Raw genomic sequence first — 25,873 nt, 5'->3', positions numbered from 1 at the left:
TGTCTGCAAAGTGTCTCTGTAAAATATGCAAAGAATGACATCCAGTTGGCACAAGTTTAGTAACTTTGTCGAGCTGTTGAGGGTCCTGGTTTAGTGTTCCATTGTGGATGGACAGTATGGACTCTGTTCTGACCTCTGATATGTAAGCACTACGCTCACTGACTTTATCAGGAACTGCATGGGTGTGCTTGAGGATGGAATTGGAACCTGGGAATGCAACACGAGTTGGTGCAGTCTGCTAAGTCTGCTCTGGAGTCTGGTCACTACGTGGTCTCATTCTACTGAGCAATATTGAGTTTGTTTGTTTTTTAGAAAATTTTAGATTTTGAGGAACTATTTGGATAGTTCGTCAGACAGCAGTGCAGAGCATATCAACTACATTGCCAAAAATAGCATCCTGGCATTCTATAGTTCAGTGATTTAAGTGACATTAAATCAATAATGTTTGTCCAGATCTGTTCTAAATATTTCCTTAAGCCCCCCCCAAAAAACCCCTCCAACACAAACCAGTTATCTGGCCAGTTATCTTCTTTGTTTGTTTTAATGGGGAGAAGTAGTCTCCCTAAATGTGTTTGGGAGTTTTGTTTTGTTTTTTACTGCTACATGCAGCTGAGTTAAAAATTAATCCAGCCCCAAGCCGACTTTATCGGGGATACAATACAGCCTTTATAAATGACACCTTTTATTTGACAAGATTACATAGCAATTGATCCAGTGTAATACTTTTAATTGTTCTCAAAAATAAATAAATAGCATAGCTAGACTAATTGAATGGCACACAGGGTGTTGTAGTGACTTGTAGTGGATACATGTATATTTTAATAAGTCTCTGATAATCAGTATAGCTATTTAATTAGAACATTTCTGATTTCCTTAGGAAATGCAACTTAATAGAGGTGGTATTTAGTATGTGTACAAGATACACATTTGTTATGTACTTTTGCTGGATTGTCCTAGTACCCTGTCAGGGACTTTGGGTTTTGAATGCTGGTCATCAGGGCTCTTAAGCCCTCGGCAGTCCCAACCTCCCACCCTCTTAACAGCTGCTAGAATAGCAGCTGAACTCTAACAGGAGGACTCCAGTCCTAGGATCTGATTGGTGGAACCCTGAGGGTCCTGATTTGTCCCCAGCCTCTATTTAACCCAAGCACAGGAAGAGGAAGTTGTCCATGTAACTGGGTTCTCCCTGCTCAGAATCACTTCTACTACTGATCTCCAAGTAACCTGACCAAGTATGAAACTGCAGAAAAACCTGAGAGTCTCTGGGTTAAGTTTAGAAGCGTGAGCAACAAGGGTGATGTTGTGGTGGGAGTCTGCTATAGACCACCGGACCAGGGGGATGAGGTGGACGAGGCTTTCTTCCGGCAACTCGCAGAAGCTACTAGATCGCACGCCCTGGTTCTCATGGGCGACTTCAATCATCCTGATATCTGCTGGGAGAGCAATACAGCGGTGCACAGACAATCCAGGAAGTTTTTGGAAAGGGTAGGGGACAATTTCCTGGTGCAAGTGCTGGAGGAACCAACTAGGGGCGGAGCTCTTCTTGACCTCCTGCTCACAAACCAGGAAGAATTAGTAGGGGAAGCAAAAGTGGATGGGAACCTGGGAGGCAGTGACCATGAGATGGTCGAGTTCAGGATCCTGACACAAGGAAGAAAGGAAAGCAGCAGAATACGGACCCTGGACTTCAGAAAAGCGGACATTGACTCCCTGAGGGAACTGATGGGCAAGATCTCTTGGGAGAATAACATGAGGGGGAAAGGAGTCCAGGAGAGCTGGCTGTATTTTAAAGAATCCTTATTCAGGTTACAGGGACAAACCATCCCGATGTGTAGAAAGAATAGTAAATATGGCAGGCGACCAGCTTGGCTTAACAGTGAAATCCTTGCTGATCTTAAACACAAAAAAGAGGCTTACAAGAAGTGGAAGATTGGACAAATGACCAGGAATGAGTATATAAATATTGCTCAGGCATGTAGGAATGAAATCAGGAAGGCTAAATCACACCTGGAGTTGCAGCTAGCGAGGGATGTTAAGAGTAACAAGAAGGGTTTCTTCAGGTATGTTGGCAATAAGAAGAAAGTCAAGGAAAGTGTGGACCCCTTACTGAATGAGGGAGGCAACCTAGTGACAGAGGATGTGGAAAAAGCGAATGTACTCAATGCTTTTTTTGCCTCTATCTTCACGAACAAGGTCAGCTCCCAGACTACTGCACTGGGCAGCACAGCATGGGGAGGAGGTGGCCAGCCCTCTGTGAAGGAAGAAGTGGTTCGGGATTATTTAGAAAAACTGGACGTGCACAAGTCCATGGGGCCGGATGTGTTGCATCCGAGAGTGCTAAAGGAATTGGCGGATGTGATTGCAAAGCCATTGGCCATTATCTTTGAAAACTCATGGCGATCGGGGGAAGTCCCGGAAGACTGGAAAAAGGCTAATGTAGTGCCAATCTTTAAAAAAGGGAAGAAGGAGGATCCTGGGAACTACAGGCCGGTCAGCCTCACCTCAGTCCCCGGAAAAATCATGGAGCATGTCCTCAAGGAATCAATTCTGAAGCACTTAGACGAGAGGAAAGTGATCAGGAACAGTCAGCATGGATTCACCAAGGGAAAGTCATGCCAGACTAATCTAATTGCCTTCTATGATGAGATAACTGGTTCTGTGGATGAAGGGAAAGCAGTGGACGTGTTATTCCTCAATTTTAGCAAAGCTTTTGACACGGTCTCCCACAGTATTCTTGTCAGGAAGTTAAAGAAGTATGGGCTGGATGGATGCACTACAAGACGGATAGAAAGTTGGCTAGATTGTCGGGTTCAACGGGTAGTGATCAATGGCTCCATGTCTAGTTGGCAGCCAGTATCTAGCGGAGTGCCCCAAGGGTCGGTCCTGGGGCCGGTTTTGTTCAATATCTTCATTAATGATCTGGAGGATGGTGTGGATTGCACCCTCAGCAAGTTTGCAGATGACACTAAACTGGGAGGAGTGGTAGATACGCTGGCGGGCAGGGATAGGATACAGAGGGACCTAGACAAATTGGAGGATTGGGCCAAGGGAAATCTGATGAGGTTCAACAGGGACAAGTGCAGAGTCCTGCACTTAGGATGGAAGAATCCAATGCACCGCTACAGACTAGGGACCGAATGGCTAGGCAGCAGTTCTGCAGAGAAGGACCTAGGGGTGACAGTGGACGAGAAGCTGGATATGAGTCAACAGTGTGCCCTTGTTGCCAAGAAGGCCAATGGCATTTTGGGGTGTATAAGTAGGGGCATTGCCAGCAGATCGAGGGACATGATCGTTCCCCTCTATTCGACATTGGTGAGGCTTCATCTGGAGTACTGTGTCCAGTTTTGGGCCCCACACTACAAGAAGGATGTGGAAAAATTGGAGAGAGTCCAGCGAAGGGCAACAAAAATGATTAGGGGTCTGGAACACATGACTTATGAGGAGAGGCTGAGGGAACTGGGATTGTTTAGTCTACGGAAGAGAAGAATGAGGGGGGATTTGATAGCTGCTTTCAACAGCTGCTTTCAGCTGAAAGTTGGATCCAAAGAGGATGGATCTAGACTATTCTCAGTGATAGCAGATGACAGGACAAGGAGTAATGGTCTCAAGTTGCAGTGGGGGAGATTTAGGTTGGATATTAGGAAAAACTTTTTCACTAGGAGGGTGGTGAAACACTGGAATGCGTTACCTAGGGAGGTGGTGGAATCCCCTTCCTTAGAAGTGTTTAAGGTCAGGTTTGACAAAGTCCTGGCTGGGATGATTTAGTTGGGATTGGTCCTGCTCTGGGCAGGGGGTTGGACTAGATGGCCTCCAGAGGTCCCTTCCAACTCTGTTATTCTATGATTCTATGACCCTGCCTCCCTCCTGACACCTGACTTTCGGTTTGCCCTCTGAGCTGTCTCAGATTCTGACATCCTGGCTATCTGACCAGCCTGACTCCTGCTCTGACCACTAGGTCAGACTGCCCATGTCTCAGTTGTGACACACCCTTACTTTACGGGTAACTGGATATTCTGGAAATAGCGCCATGTCTGGTCCACCATGCCTCCTGCCTCTCTTCCTTCAAGTTCCCGTCCAAAACCCACTTTTTTCAAAAGCCTGTTATGAAACCTAGTCTTTCTTCAAGAAGTAATTAAAAGAAATATAGGCATACAACCCCCCCCCCACAACACACACACAGAAAATATCTCCAAATCACTGTTGCCCAGCTTTTCATGTCAAGAGCCACCATTAGGAGGGGAGGGTCAGTTTAAAGTTGCCATTTTCCCCTTCCTGTCCTCTCTTCAGTTTCAAGTTGTAAAGAAAACTGAATTGGGTGTCTAAAACTGGCTCCCAAATCAGCTCTCACGCTAAACACTGACGACATAGCTGCTCTGCTGTATTTTCAGAGAATCAGCTGGGCCTGGAGAAGGTGAGTGGTGGCTTCCTTTTTTGAGTCCTGCCTTTAGTGTCCCCATCCCTCTGAAACACACCCATCAAACTTTCCCAGCTGATCCCCTAAGAAACGCCCCTCCTCAGCCCCATTGCCTGAAAGAAACACCTGTTCTTTTCCCCCTGAGAGCCCCGAGCCTGGTCTCCCTCCAGTCAGCCCCCATGTACTCAGCCCATCTCTCCCTCCACAAATCTCTAGTGTTCCTAGGCACATCCACCAACCACCAAATATTTCCCTCCTTTCCCTCTGACTCCTTAATGGCACTGCTTCCCCTCAAAAATTCCTTCCTTTCTGACCTACTCTCCCTAACTTGCCCACTGCCCCAAGTCAAATAATGAGCCTCCATGGCCTCTTCAAATCAGCTCCCTGCTGCTCCCTACTTCTTTTTGTGGGACTTGAGCTGCCGCTGTCCCTTTTCCTAGTGCTCTGTGCTATGGAAGACCCAGCTCCTCCTGCAGCAATTGCTGGGGTGCTTGTTTGGTTTCCCTCCCCATCCTGTGAAGACTGTGGCTCCAGCCCTCACTACCCGCTCCATTTGAGAGGGTACTATGTCTTCACTCCTCCTCTTCTAAAGAAAGCTGTCAGGGAACAAACTTTTCAATAAGCAATCACATGCACGTTTTCCTCTTAAAATGGTCCCTCTCCAGGGCCTAAGTTAAAGGACCTGAGGACCACAAATGGACCCTGGGCTACAGGTTGGGCTCTAAATAAATGTTGTGGAACTAACAAGGCATGCTTCTCAGTCACTTTGCTTTTTGCTGCATCTCTGATGACAGATTTCATTGGTGCATTGTCTGTTTAGAACCCAATCTTGCAATCAGATTCTCAGTGTTGCCAGCTGTCATCAGTCATGGTATATAATGTTTTTCTTACAGCCTCAGCTGCTAGATTTAGTAGACTGCACGAGAATCTCAGCTTTCATTTAAAATAAAGCCAGTTTCTAACCCTCATGGTTCCTGATAAAAGTGTGAAAATGTGAAGCAAGTGCACCCTAACAGCTCAGAAACCAGAAGACAAACCAAAAGAACCCTATTTTTAAAAAAAATCCATGATTTTTAAGCCAATCTTATGAGGGTATTTTTTGCCTTAATGTGTGATTTTTTTTAACATTTGTGATTAACAATACTGGATCTTCATGGATGATGCTTACGCCTACATGGAAATCTACTGACTTCAAGAGCTTATGCAGATTGCAGGCTTGAGGCCTTAGATTGTAAATTGTTTGTGGCTGGAATTTTGGTCAGTTTATTTGCCTTAAAAAGACATATTATATAAATATTATCTATAAGTACAGGATGAGTCTATGAATTCAAGCAGTTTGAAGTCTGGCTACATTATGATATTGCATTACATAAGCAGCATTTGAAACAGGGGTGGGTAAACTTTTTGGCACGAGGGCCACATCGGGTTGCAAAACTGTATGGAGGGCTGGGTATGGAAGTTTGTGCCTCCCCAAACAGCCTCGGCCCCACCCTATCCACCCCTTCCCACTTCCTGCCCCCTGACTGCCCCCCTCAGAACTTCTGACCCATCCAACCCCCCCTGCTCCTTGTCCCCTGACTTCTCCCTCCTGGGACCCCCCTGCCTGTAACCGCCCCCCCGGGACCCCATCCCCTATCCAATCCCCCCTTCTCCCTGTCCCCTGACTGCCCCGACCCCTATCCACACTTTTGCCCCCTGACAGGCCCCCGGGACCACCCCATCCAACTCCGCCCTGCTCCCCGTCCCCTGACTGCCCCCATCAGAATCTCCACCCCATCCAACCGCCCCCTGCTCCCTGTCCCCTGACTGCCCCCCGAGGCCCCCTGCCCCTTATCCAACCCCCATGCCCCCGCTCTCCGCCCCCTTACCGTGCCACTCAAAGCAGCAGGAGCTCGCAGCTCCGCCGCCCGGCCGGAGCCAACCGCCTCGCCGCCCGGCCGGAGCCAACCGCCTCGCTGCCCGGCAGGAGCCAACTGCCCTGCTGCCTGGCAGGAGCGGCAGGCCAGAGTGCTAGCTGGGCAGCGAGATGAAGCTGCGGGGGAGGGGGGACAGCACGGGAGGGGCCGGGGGCTAGCCTCCCCGGCCAGGAGCTCAGGGCCTGGGCAGGACAGTCCCGCAGGCCGGATGTCGCCCATGGGCCGTAGTTTGCCCACCTCTGATTTAAAAAGTGATATTCAAGATTTTCCAAATGAAAACTATTGTTTATTAAGATTTGAAAACTATTATAATGACCTTCTTTGTGTGGGCTTTCTGCAAATAAATTTTTAGATCTCTTGCATAGGCAATATTTTAAAGATAGGCTTTTACTCTTAATGACTACATATTACATGTCAATTACCTGTCACTAGATAGTCTTCATCACTCCTGTTTCTGTTTTCATAAAGTACGATATTTATTCCATAAAATGGGCTTTCCAATTTCCCTAACTTCCCCTTTGTTCATATTAGTACAAATATTGTGACTGAGAAAAGCTCTTTTGAAACATCAAAGATTTAATTAACACCAGTACAATGAAGTCACTAAATCCTTTGACATCACTGTCTGCTCCCATAAGAGTGATTACCGTATCACAGACTCAGGCTTCTTCTTCACTGGAAATGACATGAGCAGGATAAAGGTCTTATTTTGTATCAGTATTCTAATTAGTGGAATAGTTTGGAAGAGAACTAGGAAAATGACATGACAAATGAATGGACATTTATTACAGCTTCATGTTATCCTTCTTTTCCAGACATTTATAATCCCTCTCCCCCCCCCCCCCCAAAAAGTCACATTTTTCATGTTTGTACTCAGCCCAAATATGATTTATTTTTATTTAGAACATTAGAAAACAATCCATTCCACTGTTAGTTACCAAGCATAAAATTGTTTTTGGCAATTTTAATACATTTAGAACATTGTATATTTGCAAGCTTGTTATGTAGAGACCTGGAATCTTAAAACTTTACCTGCCCTGTGTGAGATAGCTTTGCTCTGTGGGAAGAATTCCTTTGAATAACATTGATTTCCTATATTCTCTTCCTGCTAGGGAAGTTGGAATTTTAAGGCTCCAGGACTTGAGCCCTCAAAGAAAAGCATGTGCTTTCTAAAGTTCAAAAATGTTGGTTCAGAAATAAACTATAAGCAAGTGCAAATAATATTTGCTGTGCATAAGGGTTCAATCCTGCAAGATGCCAAGTGCTCTTGGCTATTCATCTGCTAAAGTTAAGTGTATGTTTCAATTATGTGCACTGCATTAATGTGGTGCTTTGCTATTAATATTTTAAATAATATTTATATTTATGGATACTCAGTTTCTCTTTTAGTAGTGGATAATCATTTAAAAACTAATTTAATTTATATTTTTGCCAGCTTATGTAATATCTAAGTTAAAAGAGTTGATTTGAATTTTCCACTGCTGTTTACAAGGGGGTTATATGAAGCAATAATTTTAAATAAGAATAAAAAACAGAGGCTAATTCTGTCAACCTGTCAGAGAAAAGTTAAAGATATGGGCAATTAAATTGGTAATAGTTGGAATCATGGTTTAATAGCAAATGTAACTGAAACTGTGTATTGTTCGCAGCAATGCAAATCAGAGGATTCATGATGCTTGTCATTTAAATTGGATTTTTTTAAATTTTGCTTGTTTGGTCTTCTCTTGGAGATATCTCCTCTTATGTGATCTAAATGAAAGTATTTTTATAAAGTGAATGCCGCAATGAAGTGAGATGGCAGTTCTGACAGTGTAAATTCCGGTATCTTAAAATGTACCTTTCACTCACAAATTACCCACATATTAGTTTGAATGAAATAATGACATGAAGCGAGAATGAAGTAACTTTGAAAATTACTGAAACAAATAAATTGGGATGAACATTGCAATAGAAACAAAGAATTATTTTTAGTCAATTTTTAAAGCATTTTTTAAAAAGATGCATTGAGGTCATCTGTTCAGATGCTGGTTTTCTGCTCACTCAGATGTTGGTCCTGATTCTTAATGCTATCACACCAGGTTTATGACAATGTAACTCCTTTGAAGTCAACAGAGTCACCACAGAGTAAAAATGGCATAACAAAGTAGAGAATTAGGCCAACTGTGTACTCATTGGATCCTATTCTGCTTCAGCAGTAAACAAAAACCTGCAAGGTCATGGCAGCAAAACGAAGTATATGAAGGCCTCCATCATGTAGACCAGAATTTAGTTGGAAGAAGGAACTAGTAAACATTTTCAGTGTTGTTTTACCAGCCTGCAGATGAAATCACCCCAGTGTTTTGGCTTCTGATGAAAGGCGTTTGTTCAGTGCTTTTGCCTTATTTCCTTTAATCACACTAGGTTTTTATATTTTTTGTGTATGTGTGTGGTCATTTCATCTTTGTCTGTTGTTCATTTTTCAAGTCATAGTTAAGTGAGAAGGAAGAGGGGGAGAATAGAAAGTTACTGTAATTGATGAGGCTACAGTGCATTAGGGATTCTGTACTACAGAGGGCAGAAAAAATAATCCTCAAAGCATTCCACACAAAATAGCAGAAATCTGCAAAGTGCAGATTATTTATGCCATGTGCTACTGCCAGGAGCACATCAGAGAGCTAGAAATAATATTGATTTTCCCCCTAAGCTTTGGTGTTCCCGGTTTGCCAGTGAACCCCATGGATACCACACTTGCACTGTGATAATTGATGAGAAATTAAAAGGAAAATATTTGAAGACTCTTGTGGTTTTAATGCTCTTCAGTAGAATATATTTTTCAAAAACCCTTTCCTTTTGGTTTACAGTCTGGTTACAGTCTTCTTTACAAGTCATAGTGCAAAAACTAATCATCCCCAAAAGTTTCTTCAGAACTATTGGACATTATATAGAAAGGGGCCACAGTACTGGAGCATGCTTTACTAATGCCCACTTAAAGAAAACAAGCAATTGAAGTGGACATTTGAAATAAAATGAAGACACCCAGAAACATCCCAGGAGAGCAAAATAGCTGTTTTTGAACTTGCTCTTTTTATTGTGTGCCATGTTACTTCCTTATTTCCATTTTTCTAAAATAAAACTCCATTTGATTTGTTCACACAAGCAACATGAAGTTCTGATACATTGAAAGGACTTTTCACCAAGAAGTAGCTGTATTTGAATACAAAGATTTTCAATACAGTTGTCATTTCTGAACTGCTGGCCACCATCTTGCTAAACAGTGACATCTTCCTTTTGGTCTTACTGACACTGAGATCCATTTGACTGTAGAATCACCTTCCAAAAGTCTAATGAAAGCCTAGTTCCTGGAGACATGTGAAAATTGGACAGGCGAAAGTACTAGAAAATACAGAGTATGGAAAAGTTCTTTTCTGCTAGATAGATGCACTTGGTGAATATTAATATTGATAAAAATAACTGTGTAGCATTATACCTGGCTCTCCACAAACACAGACTAAGAAATTATCCCTGACCCTAATGTGCTTACAATCTCATAGAGACAAGACAAAGATGAGACAGAGAAACACAACTCATATATGGGAGAGAGTGTTCTCCTCATCTGTCATTTCCAAAGTAGGGTGGAGTTCTGGAAGAAGTGGGTTTCAGGAAGGGATGATTGAAGGATAAGAGAGAGAGGGTGTTTGGAGGACAGGAAGAGAGAAACATTAAGTGTGAAGCTGAGAGAGGATTGGGAGGAACACAGAGAGCAAATGGGAGGTGGGAAATATTTTAAAGATAACATTTGCCAAGAGTTACCTCGCAATAGTATCTTACTTTGACTCTCAAACAGCACCATGTGGTAAATGCAGCCTTTTCAGTGGGGATCACTATAGGAAATAATAAGAGCAGAGATTTAAATTTGGGAAAGCTTATGTGAAGCCCTGAAGGTGAGAAAGAGGAGCTTTACTTTTATGCAGTAAGGTTTTATTCAAAGCCAGTGAAGTCAATGTGAGTCTCCATTGACTTTATTGGGCCATGAATCAGGTACTGATTCAAGAAGGTGGTGCTGTGGTTGGAGTAACTGATGTGTTAGTGTAAGCGGGGGAATAGTCCCGCTCTTGTGGGGAACTTTCCTGGCTTCTGCACTACCCCGGTGAAGTGGGCTAGCGAAAGGATCTGAGTCCTCGCTCCCACTTCCTTTACCCAGTGGCCTCCCTGCCCTTGAGGACTCCCCTTCCACTCTCCTGTCTGGCAGAGTCCTTGTAACCCCAACAAGGCTGGGCCCAGGATTCCTGGGGGGCTCGACCCCCAACCCTGCTGTGGTCACCTAGGACAGGGGCTAGGGTGTCCCCACTCCGGGGTACTCTCTCTGCACTGGGCACTTCTCTGACCCACTGACCATTACATATAAGTTAAAGCAAATGCAAGTTATTTAATCAACAATTAATTTTAAAAAGAATAAGGAAAAATGGGAAAGGTTAAAGGAAACACATCACCCCACTCTGTGACAGGGAACATCACAAACAGTGTCCTTGGCATGTCAGGGCAGTTCACAGTCTGTTCCTTGTAAGTCCCAGGCCTTCTTCTCAGGCCCTGGCTGTGCTGCAGGGATGCCGTGGGTTGGACACTTGCTCTGGTGGTGGCCACACGCTCTCAGGCTCTAAGTGGTAGGACCCTTCTTCCCAGTGTCGCCCCCGCCCTGTCGGGGTTACGATCCACGCCTGGCCTGCAGAGCCCCTTGGCTGAGGCGTCTCCCTGTGCTGGGCCTGCTGCCCAGGGTCCCCCTCGGTCTCGCCGGCTGCTCACCGCACCCAGCTCCAGACTGCTCCAGCCCCAGCTGCACCACTCTGTCTCTGCGCTGCTGCTGCTCTGCCTCCAGCTCCCTGGGCTGCTTCTTTGGCCCCTCTGGCTCTGGTTGCTGCAGCTCTGCTCCCAGGACAGGTCTGCTCTGCAGGCTGCTTCTATGACTCTGCTCCCAGCACTAACCTGCTTCCTGGGCTGCTTTTCTGGCCCCTCTGGCTCTGGTTGCTGCAGCTCTGCTCCCAGGGCAAGTCTGCTCTCTCTGGGCTGTGCCTCTGGCTTTGGGGTGCAGCTCTGCTCCCAGGACAGGGTCTGCTCTCTCTGGGCTGCTTTTCTGGTCCCTCTGGATCTGGCACAGCTCTGCTCCCCAGCTTAGCTTGGGCCCCTGCTTTCTCCTTTGCTCAGCCCCACTCTGTCTGACCCAGGCAAATCCAGCTCACACGAAGGACGGAACCACCCTGGCCTCCTGACTCTCTGATTAGCCTGCCCGCCCTGTCATTCAGGCTGACCTGGAGCATTGGCCTCTGCCCATTGTTCCTGGGGACTATCAGTCTCAGGATCCTGGTTCCCCAAAGACCCTTCCCCTTTTAGTACTGGGAGCTAGCCAACCAAAACTCCCCCACTGAATGTTAGTAAGGGGGCAATAGTCCCCCTTACATTCGCATTTTGAATAAATTGGAGGGTACAGAGTTAAAAACCAGTGAGACTAGAGAGAAGAAAGTCACGATCATCAAGGTGAGAGATGAACAAGGCAAGGACATGTGTTTCTGCATTGGCAATAGTAAGTAAGGGCTGACTAATTAGTATATTAAGGAGTAAGAAGCTAAGTGAAGTCGATACAGACAGAGTATGGGGAAAATAGAGAGAGAGATGTCAAAGAAAATGCTGGGGTCGCAAGCCCAGCAAATGGGAAGGATAAAATGAAAGGGTTATAAACACAGTTGAATTAAAATTCCCCTTTAAATTCAGTCAAGGTCATTTATAGCACTGTTGGAATAACTGATTTTTCAGTTTGCTGGCTGTTTTGAAAAATGGGCAAAAGAATAGTTTTGGGTCAACCCCAAGTGATTTTTTTGAAATTTTGGTGACTCTAAAAGTTGGGTAGAACAATTCATTTTGGATTGAATGAAACTTTTTGTTCAACCTGAAACGTTTTGTATTGATTTCAAAATTTTGTTTTCAAAACATAACATTTAAACATTTTGTTCAGAAAATGACAAAACAAATGGTTGTGACTTTTATACAAAGGCCTTTTTTAAACTGAAACAATTTGGCAAAATTGACATGAATTAATGAAATGTTTTGGGCAGCCCAAATCTTCATTTTTTGCTGAAATTTGCAGATAATTTTTGCCCAGCTGTAGTTGTATGTGCACAAACCTATATGTGTATGGGGAGGAGGTGGACAAGAAATAGGGTTTAAGGTATGAATTATTTTTAATAAAGAGGAAGAAACAATAGGACTTAACAAGAAATTTGATACGAGTGAAGAATTATGATTGTTGCTATATGTTACAAGTGCTGCTGGATATTTGTTGCTATGAAGCTCCAGTACTGACAGAGATCCTGAAAACCATCTTCAGCATTATCTGTATCCCACTAATGCTAGTCGGTGAGGATGAGATTGTAACTTTTGGTAGCTGCACTGGCACTGGGGCAGGCACAAAAAATTTTAATTCCTCCCTTGCCATGGGAGAGGAGTAAATTTCTTAACCCCGTTCCATGGAGCAGCTTCCTTCCCCCTCCCGCTCAGGAATCAGGGCCTGCAGTAAACTAGTCTCCAGGCAACCTAATAAGCACAGCTGGCCTGCAGCAGGCTGCCTGATTAGCCATTTCACCTGATTGGCTGGAAAGGCCAGGAGACTGGCTCTTAAGCCAGCAGCAGCAGCAGCTGTTTGCTGGCTGTTCAGGACTCATATTAGCCACTGTGACTAGTCCAGTGTTGCCTTGTTCCTGCTGCTTCTGCCTTGCCCGAGCCCTATCCCTGCCTGAGCCCCCATTTTGCCTGTTACTCTGCTTGCTCCAGGTGATTCTGGCTCTGACGCTTGGCTCTGCACTCTGGTTCCTGCCTCCGGCTTTGTCTGTGGGACCTAGTTCCTGACTTCCAGTTCGACTGTTACCTCTGGCTTCTGACTGTTCCCTCCAGCTCTCACCCTGGTTTCTGACACCCGCTCAACCCACTAGGCCTGTCTATCCACATCCCAGTCATCTGACACCCCTCACTTATGTGTCCCGTCAGATACCCTGGTCGTGAGCAGGGGAGCATTGCTGCTCTCTGATCTTTCTTGTCCAGATTCTGGACTTCAGAACCCTACAACAAGGAGTATCAGGGGAGTGACCTCTGTTCTCCCCACTGTGGATGGAGTCACAGTCTGAGCAAGAGAGTGAGGGTGAGGTGAGAGCTTATTCCTTTTTCCCTGTGCTAATGTGTAAGGGCTGTGACAATCTAGCTCTAATCAAAAGCCTGGTAAACCTCTCTTCTTCCTGTATTTGGTTTGTGTTTTACACCAAGGAGTGATAGTTACATGTACTAAGTGGATTATACTGGAGGCAGCCAAAAAGTATAGTGGTATCTGGGGCCTGCAAAATCTGTGAAATCCTGCAGGGACTCAAGGAAAGCTTGTGTTATGCTTAGAAATGGGCCCAGGCCATTATTTGGATCTGAATTGAGTTGTGTTCAGTTCCAGGCTTTTGATGTGAATCCCTCTAATTACAATATGTTGACTCCTACACTTAGGGGCTGGCAGTATTTTCATCTCTCTCTCTTTCCTGTTTGTAGCCCTTTAGGAAAAGCGCTAAGATATACAGAACATGACCTTTCAAAGCATTCCTGTGTGTTCTGAAACATGGTAGGATTTGTTTGGTAGCTGGTTTTCAGTGTTCAGATGCCTATAGAACTGTAGCTTATCCTTCTAATTTGTTTCATGTAATCTTTTTTTGTCTAATGTGATCTGTGTATCCAGTCCTCGCTGCATCTACGCATGGTATACTGCGGCCCAAAAATATGAACAGTGAATTCTAAAATGCATTTTTTTGTTTCTTTCCAACAGCTGGCTGTCCAGATTCCTTGATTAAAGAGCTTCATCACTTCCGAATTCTGGGAGAAGAACAGGTGAGTTAACATCTCAAAGGCAGCGTCATAGTGTCATGAAAGATAGACGCTAATGAGACAGTTTCTTTTCTCTCCAGGGAAGCAGAGTATGTCTCATGGCCCCCAGTGCCTTGAAATGGGGAAGAAAAACACACAGGAGATGTGTGTGAGAATATTTTTTTTAATCTATCCATCAGCCTTGACAGGTTATTAATTGGTACATCTGCTATCTGCCACAGCTTTTCAACTCAGGATTCCAGCAGTAAACAGTCTCTGTAAAGTGGCAGATAGGCAAACAAGAAAATACAAGGATGAAGTCTACCTAAGGGATTGATATTTAAAGCTATCTTTGATATTATCTATATCTTTTTCTGGTCCAGAAGTTTTCTTTATTTTTAAAAGCCTATTATTCAAAACTATAACAACATTTTGAATGTGTATAGCATTTTCTATACGAGACCCTCAAAGCACCTCATAAATATTAAACAAACTAAGCCTCACAACACCCAGGGGGCTGCGCTTCATGGCGGGGGAGCTGATCACCTTATCAGCTCCCGCGCTGCAAAGCACAGCCCCTGCTGGCACCACTCTGCGCATGCCCAAGACTTGCAGTTTGGGGGCGGGGGGGCAATGTGGCCACCTTCCCCCAAACTACATTCATTTTTAAAAGCGGGGGGCATGGTCCCCCAACCTCCCCAGTTCCAACGCCCCTGGCTGGACCCCAGTCAGACCTTCTCGGGAAGCCACAGTGAAGTGAAGAGGGACTGTAAGCCTACGCTTTCAGTCTGGATGGTGAGAGACATGGGTCTGCACCCGAGAGAGGTGACAGCTAGGAACTGGAAACTGTAAGATGGTGCCCTACAGGAAGACTGGTGTGTGTGTGTGGGGGGGGGGGGGGAATACAGTTAACCCTGAAACTGTGACACACCTAAGTACAGAGATTACTGTAGTTATGTTATCTACTCACAAAAGCAAAATTGTAACAAGTCTAATGATGACTTTTGTAACACTGCCTGGAACTAGTGTGCACGCTTAAAATTAACAGTTGGGAAGCAACTAATGAGAGAAAGTCTTTGGTCTGAAAAAAAAATGAAGAAAATGAAAATACATCTAAATTAGGAAAACAGCTTCTACAAAAGCCAAGGGGAAGAAAGGAAAGACTCAGGGAATTTTCTTACCTACATGACCAGACAGCACATATTTTACTTTTTTCAGTCTTTAAAAATGTGTCTGTCATATGCTGTATTCATGTGTACAATAGAAAACCATACTGCTTCCAACTTGCCCATTGGGACTAACAGATTCTACCCATTTTAACCCCTTACATCCTCTTCAACCCATCCCCCTCTCAAAAGCCTAAGGAGGTGTTGTAGCAACCAGGCAAGGTACTAACGAACTTCAACAGGACTTTATTTTTAAAGTGGAAACCTCTTTACCAAGCTGCTGTTGCACCCTCGGTAGCTCTCACTCTGCCTCCTCAACTTCCACCCTCCCCCTTCCTGTTTCCTGTCCTTTCAGACTCCCAACAGCCAGTGCTCCCAGTTCTAATAATTACAAGCAGCATCTAAACACCACATTCCCTCCTCTCTTAAGAAACTCTTCCAATTAAAGTAAACATTAATATGAAACAAGACACTATACTGTTGGCAGAAATATTACACTGAAAACTCTGTAGATAATACATAACATAGTCTCTAGTCCAGACAGGTGGTCATCTGGGTCTGACAGGCCATCGCTCAAGCCCCAGTTCCAGTGCAATGTCTTGTTGTGTTGATACTACGGTGAAGTCATCAAGTGCAGACTGGGTGTTGGCATAATCTCTTCTTGGTGCATAGGCAGGTGCAAGATAAGAAGCATTCCATACCCGCCCATCAGAAAGTCGATCGGTGTAAGGTCCCTTCTTCTCTATGATTTTAAGAGGAGCTGTGAATTTATGGTCCCCTTTTCATAAAATTCCAGGTTTTCATATTCTAATGAAGGAACCACGCTCAAACTTTGGTTCCTTAGCACCCTGCTGCTTGTCTGTGAAAGACTTATACTTTGCTTGGTTCTGTTCAACTGTTTTTCTCACGTCATCCTCGGTTGGGGCATCAGGTCGTGCCTTTAACAGTCCAGCAATGTTCAGTTTAGTATTCATCTGTTTCCCATGCAGTAACTCTGCGGGCGATCTTTGCATTGTGGCATGTCGTGTAGTCTGGTATGCTTGCAAGAAATCAGTAGTGAAGGTTCTCCACAATCGCCCTTCCAGTTTAGCCGTTTGCAAACTCTCTTTCAAACTTCTGTTAAACCGTTTGATTTCCCCATTGGCTTGAGGGTAATATAGGGATGACCTTCTGTGTAAAATGTTCCTCTCTGCTAGAAAAGTTTCAAACTCCAGGGAAGTAAATTGGCTACCATTATCTGAAACCAGTTCTTTGGGGTTACCTTCCCTGCTAAAAACTGAAGAGAAGAACTTAATTATTGTAGTAGAAGAGATTTGCGATGTAAACGCTACCTCGGGCCATTTACTGAAATGGTCTATTAAAGTGATGGCAAAACGGCAGTCACTTTGAACAGTATCAAAGGGTCCTACAATGTCAATCGCCACTTCTTCCCATGCAGATTCAGGAAGAGGAACAGGCTGTAATGGAGGGATACATTTCACTGCTGTCTTATCATGCATTTGGCAAGTGACACAGGATTTTAGTCCAGCCTGTGAAATTGTATGCCCCAGAAAGGAGAGTACAGCTTGTCTAAATTTGCATTTGGACCTATTGAGCTTGAGGCCTGCTTTGCTGATGCAGTTTAGTACAGACTTCAGGTTATTGTCATGCTCCTCAGAAGTACTTCCAAACACGATAATATCATCCAGATAGCACTGAACTCCATGTTGATTCTTCAGAATCAATCACATCATTTTTTGGAAGGCACTTGGGGCAGATGTGAGACCGTATGGTACATGTTTAAAACGGAATAGTCCCTCCTGTGTAATAAATACTGTGAGGTCTCTGCTGTCTTCATGCAACATAACCTGGTAGTATGCTCTCTGCAAATCAAGAGTAGAAAACATCTTTGCTCCACGGAGTTCTGCAAATACTTCTTCTATGTGAGGAAGAGGATGGCTGTCAATCACAATAGCTTTATTTGGCTCCCTTAAGTCCACACAAAGGCGAATGCCTCCACCCTTCTTCTGCGTCAGTACTATAGGTGAAACCAATTCTGAGGAGTCAATCTCTTCAATAATGTCCTTTTGAACAAGTTTTCTCAGTTCCTCTGAAACAGCTTCCCTGACTGAAAATGGTAAGTGCCGTAACTTCTGTCGTACAGGCATCACATTATTCCACATTTTAACTTTATGCAGAAACCCATAAGCACAGCTGAGTTTCTCTTCAACCTGGTGTTGGGTCCCAGCTGAAACTGGTGTGTGTACCGCAAGAGTGCTTTGCTGAGGAAGATCAATTCATCCATTAACTACCCTGAGATTTAAAGCAGCCAATAAATCTCTGCCAAGGGTAGGAGTGCCTTTGTGGACAATGTAGAACTCTGCAGTTACACAGCAATCCCCAAAAGTAAGTGCTGCTGGCAGGCAGCCACGTACTGGAATGTGGTTTTTCAAATAGCACGCCAAGTGAAGTTTGGGTTCAGTAAGAGGCACATCTTTAAAGTAATGCAAATAGATGGAATCAGGTAGTATAGATACTGCTGAGCCAGTGTCCAACATTAGCTGAATAGAGTGTGAATTACCTGAGGGTATGGCGGAAACCTTTACAGTGCACTTTATTTGTTCTGGAATATGTGCAGTAGTGATTTTGTCCACGCTCAGCACAGTAACATCTGGTATTGTAACTGCATGCACCTGTTGATTGAACTGGCTGCTGCGACATACTTTAGCAAAATGCCCAATCTTTTTGCAGTGATTGCACTGAGCTACTTTTGCCGGACATCCTGTGTAGCTTGCAAGGTGTTGTGGGGATCCACAGCGAAAGCATGCTTTTACTGTATTTTGAATTTGCTGATTTGGTGGTTTTTCATTAGTTTTCCTCTTGGAGTCGTTTGTCTGCAGCGACAGTGAACTTTTCTGCAAAGGAGTCACAGCCTGGACTGAGCCTCCTGTATCCATGCTCATTATTTTGGCTTCAGCTGCAGCTGACTCAATCTGAGTAGCAATGGTTATTGCTTTTTCTAGTGTAAGTTGTGGTTCTTGAAGTAAGTGTTCTCTTACATGAAGCATTGTTGTTTTCTCAATGAGCTGGTCTCTGATCATCTCATCTGCCATATTCCCAAAGTCACAAGTTACAATCAGACTCCTCAGGGAAGCAATATACTGCATTATAGTTTCCCCTGTTTTCTGCTCACGCTGGCGAAATCTGTAGCGATTAACTACTACATTCACTTTTGGCACAAAAAAGTTCTTTAATCCAGTGAGTGCAGTCTCATATTTATCATCTGCAAAGGGAAAAGTGTAAAATATATGCTGCCCTTCTGCTTGAAGGCAGTGGATTAGCAGAGCATGCTTTCTTACTTCAGAAATCTCTGTAGCACTGATTGCAAGCAGATAAGTCTCAAACATATGGATCCAGGCAGTAAAAGCAATTGGAGGCTCACCTGGGCTTTGCAGAAAGGGTGCAGGTGGGTTCAGAGGCAGAAGATCCCATCCTCATCGCTAAAATGTTGTAATAACCAGGCAAGGTACTAACGAACTTCAACAGGACTTTATTTTTAAAGTGGAAACCTCTTTGCCAAGCTGCTGCTGCACCCTCGGTAACTTCACTCAGCCTCTTCAACTCCCCCACCCTTCCTGTTTCCTGTCCTTTCAGACTCCCAACAACCAGTGCTCCCAGTTCTAATAATTACAAGCAGCATCTAAACAACACAGGAGGATAGATGCACCTTGCAATATGATTAGTGTAGATCGGTTTTTAATGTCTCCGTCACTGTGGTATCAGAGCTCACAGAAATTCAAATAAAGCAAATGTGAAATTCTCTCTCTCTCTCTCTAATGCTGTACTATCCTCTCCTCCATCTGGGGCTTGATCCTGTGAGGTGCTGAACATGCTGACCACCAATAGCCAACAGGAGATGAGGATGCTTGGCACCTGGCAGGACAAACTGTTGGAGAACTGACTGTGTGTGCCTGGTTTCTTTATCTAAACATGAACAGTGAGGGAAAACTCGTGCAAATAGATGTTTTTTACGTTTAATTTGGGAGGTGATAATTCTGTGGTTATGCTGGTATCTGGTGAAAAGGAGTTCCATAGCAAGGGGTCACCCACCAGAATACTTAGAGTGGTTGTAGAGAGGAGTTGAATCTCAATTATGTGAACTCCAGAGTTCCTGATAAGTGTAGCTATCGTGATATGCATTGTGCGAAAAGCCTATATCCTTAGTAACCTCAACCTGGTGAAAGGTAGCAAGTTTAGCTTGACTCGTATAAAACTTTATAAAATTAAGCAAAAGTAAGAGACAAACTGATACAACCTGGATTTGTTTAAACTGAAAGAACTGATTAGGAGTCTTCAAGTTTCCTGATAAGGTTACAAAATTGCTTTAGCGACGCACCAGGCCAGTGCAAGAAACCGAAAGAAGTGGCCATAATTTGGATCACCAGATAAGTGTTTTGACTGGAGACAGTTTTAATGGATGAGATGTCATCTAGAGCTGGTCAGAACATGCTTTTTGTATTTGTTCCCTCCTCCACCTTCCCCACATGCAGAAAATTGTGAGTTTTCAACAAATAAAGTGAAATTTTTGCTAAAAAAAAAAAAAAGAACTTCACCCAGAAAATCAAAATATTTGTTTTGAAATATTGAAATTTTCCATGGAGAGCGGACACTTTTAATGACAAATTTAGTTTAGTCCAAAACCCAGGTTCCTGTTTAAAAAAAAGAAAAAGAAAATCCCAGTTTCAACAGACATTTTTTGAACAATATCATCCATTTTTTGCACATTGTTTTACTTGGTAACTTGTTCGGGACTGTGGGCTGAACAGTTTGAAGAAGCTAACTTGCAGAAGAGGGATTGATTTTTCACTGTCATAGCTATAATTGCTTGCTTGAAAGAAGTGTTGTGTCACCACGCCAGAGCTAGTCTGTGTACATCCACCCTGTGCTAGAAATCATACTTTCGAGCTGTGGTGCAGGCACATCCTTAGACTGTAAGCCCTTTGGAGCAAGGATGCTCTTTTTATTCTGTGTTTGTACAGTGCTAAGCGCAATGATATCCTCACCCACAGTCTGGGTTCCTAGGTGACACCGCAACACAAATAATACATCTTAACAAGATAAGCCTCTTACCTAGTGCAGGCAGCCAATTTTCCTTCTTCCTGAAATGAAGCCATCCAGATGTTGTCTACTTCGCCTGTCCCCAGGTAGAACCTCTCAGAGTGAGCAGAGGCCTACCTTAAGTATTGGTCCTGGTGCATCATGCTGAGGGGTTTGACGGTGGGGTACAGGTGAGTAGTAGAGCTGCTGGGACTTGTGGCTTGACAGGGGCGTGCTGGCCACTTCCGGGAGCGGCATGGGGCCGGGGCAGGCAGGGAGCCGGAGAGCACGGTTGACAGGGAGCCGCACTTAGGGTCCAGGGGAGCCACCACTGGCTCGTGGGCCTTGAAGTGAAGAACACTGGGCTAGAGAGCTCTAGATCTTGCTTTTGAGTGCCACTCTGCACTGGATTTGGATCCTCTTTTGCAAGGAGCTGACCCTCTCCAGATTTGACAGGCTTCATAGGTGCACTGGCTTAGGTCTGATTGTGCCCAGGGGAGCTCTTTAACCCATTCCTGACTGGGATGGAAACCTGTCCCACCACACGGTATATTCTTTTCACTGCTACATGCTGTGTTTTTTTGACTTTTTAACTTTACTACTATTAACTGGTTTATGAAACATTTTTTATTGAAATACAGAATGTTGGTAGAGCAACACAAATGGATGGCAACAGATTACTGCTCTGCCTCATCTGTCACTTTGAGAGGGTTCCTCATAGTCCTTACTAGTAAAACGTCCAATAGACCTGGGTGAAACTTTTACCTCTGAAATGCAGATTTGGGTCAGCCAAAACATTTCACAATTTCATATTTATTTTGGTTAATTGTTTTGGTCAAATATTTTTTTAAATGTCAAAATGAGCGGTGTTGACATTTCTAAAAGGAAATATGTATTTGGGCTAGCTTTGCAAGGGGGCTTGTATGCCATTCACAAAATGGAGGAGGCACAGATGGTACTGGTGCCCCAATTGTAGCCCAGTGGTTAAGGAATTCAGAATGTGGGAGACCAAGTTTCAAATCCCTGCTCTGAATCCGGCAAAGTGGAGACTAACAGCTTTCTCACATAAGTATTAGGGGGATGCCACTTTCTTTGGTTCCAAATTTCATTTACTTTTAATGTTTTAAAAAAAGCAAGTAAAATGTCTGAGGCAACTGAAAAAGAAAACATTTTGTTTTTTATCCAAAATGAAAATTATTTTCATTTTGTTTCCAGTTTGGCTAGTGAACCAAAAAATTGATTATTCATACAGCTCTAGTCTCCAAAGGCAATCTTCTTCAGAAACACTTGCAGGAGAAGGGACATCCTAGTGTTTTGGCTTTTCATTATCTATCTTCTTGTGGTTTCCTGGTGTATTATAACATGAAGGAAATGCAGCAAGAGTGGTTCTGGTTGGTTTGGGTCTTCGTTGTATAAGTTCTCCCAATGTACAAAGCTCTTGTTCTGTACAGACCAATAAACATAAAGAGAATCTCCAGAACAGACTGCCTCAGCAGAGCCAAAATCTAAACTTTTGCATGTTACCACAATTGAGATTTTAGCTGTTTGGGACTTCACCCGCCTGTCCCCCCCTCCCCCGTGAAGTTTGATTTCATCATTCATTATCCTTCATTTTCACTTGGATAAGGTTCAGCCCTCTATCTAACCACTTCACTTCATAGGTACATGACAGATGCTGAGAACTGGGAGGAAAGATTTATTAGCTAAGGACCCGCTGAAAAATAACAGTGTAAGAAAGTCAGTCTCCTACAGAGCAGCTATTTGTCCTGTGAGGCTGGCTTTCTCTGTGATTAAATGGAAATGAGTTCACGAGTAATGATATTACAAGCTGCTTACAAAAATATGCTAAAGATGCAGCAAATGTAAATGTGGGCTCTGTCCAAATACTGTATAAGGCAAAGGCGGCAAAGAGTCTTGTGGCACTTTATAGTCTGTTAGTCTATAAGGTGCCACAGGACTCTTTGCCACTTTTACAGATCCAGACTAACATGGCTACTTGTATAAGACAAGTAATTCAACAACAAGCTAGAGAAAAGAGATGGTGTGCTTCAATTCAGACCTAAACACTACAGTATACTAACACAGCAAGATTACTGGCAATCTGTATGGAACTGTGTTATGGATTCTTCCTAATGACTCTGAGAAACTTTCTTCTTTTTTTCCCCAAGAGTGATAAAAAACATGTTTAATTGTTTAAATGGAATATTGTGATTCATGAATAAAATAGCTATGTGTGAGGGGCAAAAGAGAAAACAAATAATGCAGGAGAAATCTGCTGCTGTACCTGAGTGCCCCCAACAGGACATAGCATAGAGAAAGCAGATGACAGGCTAGTGACAAGGAAAGAAGCTGCTCAGTAATGTATAGCTAGACCTCTCTGCTATATTGTCAATTCTGACAGTGTTGCATAATGTATTGGCCAGTTTCTTGATATTTTGACAGTGAAGTGATCCATTTTAACAGATCTCTCATTAGCTGCTGTTGCTGCAACTCATTGCAGTCTTTTCTTTGGGAACATTTTGGATGTTGTATCCCTTGAATCAGAGTAAGCCTTCTGGGAGGCACTCCATTCTTCAGCAAAATTCCTTTGTCCATTAGGAGATTTTATGCAAAGGAGCCTCCCCAGTGTTGGAATTTTGCAGAAGCACTGTCCCAGGATGGTGTGTATCTGAACAATCTTTTGCTATGTGTGGTAGCTTTAACAGAACCCTGTTTATGTTATATGAGGTGTGACAGTAGTGCTGAGAGAATTCTGGGGTGTGTGTGTGTGTGTAAATAATCATAGAAATGTAGGACTGGAAGGGACCTTGTCAGGTCATCTAGTTCAGTCCCCTGCACCGAGGCAGGACTAAGTATTATCTAGACCATCCCTGACAGGTGTTTGTCTAAACTGTTCTTAAAAACCTCAAATGATGGAGATTTCACAACCTCCCTAGGTAACTTATTTTAGTGCTTAACTACCCTGACAGTTAGGAAGTTTTACCTAACTAGATCTCCCTTGCTGCACTTTATGCCCATTACTTCTTGTCCTGTTCTCAGTGGTTAAGGAGAACAATTTTTCACTTTCCTTTTTATAACTGTGAGGGATCTTGAGCTTCGAATGCAGGCCCCATGTGTCCTTTGGCCACAACTGACACCCAGCAGCTCACCTGAGTAACCAGAAAAGGGAACCAGTGAAGTGCTGGCTTGCAGAGGGCCCTTACCCTGAAGTTCCTGATTGAGGGAAACATCCAACAACCCTGACTGGCTGAGGAGCTCTATATAAACCAGGAAGCAACACAGGAAGTTGTCAGAGCAATTAGAGAAATCCCTGGCTGGCTGCTACAATGGACCCCTCCTGTTTATCTGACTCCTGAATCCTGCATTCCTGCCTGCTTATGGTTCCTGTCCTTATCCCAGACCCTCCTCTATTCCCAGTTCTTGCTTTCCTGACGTACTCCAGGTCCCTGCTCTGACGCCTTACTCTTGCACTGGCTCTGGCTCTGATGCCTGGCCTGGAACCTAATATGTCTCCAGCTCTGACCACTAGGCTTGACCGCCCACACCCTGGTTATTGTAATAACAAACTTTTACATACTTAATGTAACATTCATTCATATTTTAAAAGAAATTTGCTGAAAATGTGCTTGTGCCCTTTTTGTACTATGTTTCCATCACATATAGTACTGAATGAGTTTGATGGTATGAATATTTGTGGAACCAGTGAATTTTAAGTGTATGTTAAAGAATATTCACATGAAGTGAATTTTGAACTCATTATCACATTACATTCATCCAGTCAGTAAACAGAAATACGTCTGACGAGTTTAAAGTAGTCAACAGTTTGGGGTTTGAATTTCAAATATACTACTGCAACAAAGTGGTCGTAACTGTCTATGTACCAAGAATTACTCATATAAATTGTTAAGCAAATAATTTCAATTTAGAAATTTCAAATTGAGAAAATTGTCAGCTGCCCTTGGAAAATTCACAAACAGAGAAAGAAATAATATTCATTAGATAAATTATTTGCTGTGGAGAATTTGCCCAGGTCTTTCCAATACCTAGGTAACCCTGAGAAAATTGTGGGCTGTTTTGTTAATATGGAGTTTCACCCTCAAATCTTTCTCTTTCATGAATATAAGTCTCTTCCTATCTGTTGGCTACCTCATTGTCTTGTCCTCTCTCCCCTTCTCTTTTCCTTTGTTGACTCCATCCATTCCCTTGGCTTCAGCTATATTTTTCTGCCAGTGACTTCTGAATCCGCCTCTCAGCACCTGTCCTCTACTCATCTGTTCAGCCTCAGATCTCCATCTGACTCTCAACTCAATCATTGTGTATGCCACCACAGTCCCAAACTCACTCTCTCTCTGAAACTGAAATATGTCTGCACTCCTGATCCCTCCCTACCACCTCTTATCTCTGTTCCCATTATCTATGTCATGAGCTTTACAGTGTCCCAATGTCATATCACCAATGACTTTTCTCTACTCCCACCAAATCCAGTCACCACCTCCTTTATGAATATCTTCAAAACATGTTCTCTCCTGACTACACCTACAGCTAGAATTCTCTTCTGCACCTTGGCCTCTCCTGGATTACTCTAACCTTATCCTCTCTGCCTTCCCCAATACTCTCTTCTCCTTCCACACAATGTAAAAGTTCACTGTTAAAGTCATCTTGCTTTCTTCTGTCACTGAAAGGGCATCATCATATTTCCTAAATCCTTTCACTGGCTTTTCATCTCTAAACTGCAGAAAAAAAATCCAATCTCCTGAACCTCACTGTCAAGGCCCTACATGCCTCTCTTATATCTGCTTTCATGTCCCACACCCCCCTTCTCACCACCTATATTTTTCATAGTCTTCTCTCCTTGCTTCTTATTTTATTTCCTTTTCTCAGCTTCATGCCTTCTTTCATGCTGTCCCATAAACTTAAAATAATCTCCCCTTTTTTCTCCATCTTGCACCCTCTCCTTCAAATTCCTCCTTTGCAGCAATTTTCATCTACAAATCATCCTGCACAGGGCTTATCATTGGCTTCTTATCTGAAATATTCTCTTGTTTTTAAGGGCCAGATTCACCTTGGTCTTTATGCTTTTGCACAATTGCAGAGGGAGCCCAAGATGCCTTATCTGGCATTTCATGGCCCTCAAGATCCAGGCAGAATTCCAGCCCAGGAACTAAGAGCACAGTTCTTTTCCTGTTCCCCATGCCTGCGTGCATAATGTCCCAAAGGGAACAGAGAGGAGGTGGTACCATAGTTTCACCCTTCCCCATGCCAGCCAGCCAACAGTGGGTGGCCAGTAGCACAGGCGTTGTAGAGTGGCAGAGTGGTCTGTACAAATGAGGAAGAGCCAGGAACTCCTGAATTCTAATCCATCATCTCCCTTTGTGTGAATGTCAGTTACTCCCTCTCTTCCTGTTTATAATCATACTTACATACCTGATAGATTTTTTTAA

At 43.7% G+C, this 25,873-nt stretch overlaps 1 protein-coding gene across 7 annotated transcripts in view; it reads left to right on the top strand.

Annotated features, from left to right (window-relative positions):
* Nucleotides 1-25,873, top strand: part of PRKN (parkin RBR E3 ubiquitin protein ligase) — a 1,197,054-nt gene that overhangs the window by 979,487 nt on the left and 191,694 nt on the right. For all 7 annotated transcript variants that reach the window (XM_043544306.1, XM_043544304.1, XM_037895119.2 and 4 more), the window contains one exon: nucleotides 14,153-14,214. In XM_043544306.1, the coding sequence (XP_043400241.1) occupies nucleotides 14,153-14,214 (62 nt within the window). The remainder of the gene's footprint in view (nucleotides 1-14,152; nucleotides 14,215-25,873) is intronic.

The sequence above is a fragment of the Chelonia mydas genome, chromosome 3, assembly GCF_015237465.2.
Source record: "Chelonia mydas isolate rCheMyd1 chromosome 3, rCheMyd1.pri.v2, whole genome shotgun sequence".
In the NCBI taxonomy this organism is placed as follows: Eukaryota; Metazoa; Chordata; order Testudines; family Cheloniidae; genus Chelonia; species Chelonia mydas.
The sequence above is the reverse complement of the archived record's forward strand: the minus strand, read 5'-3'. Positions and strand labels throughout refer to the sequence as shown.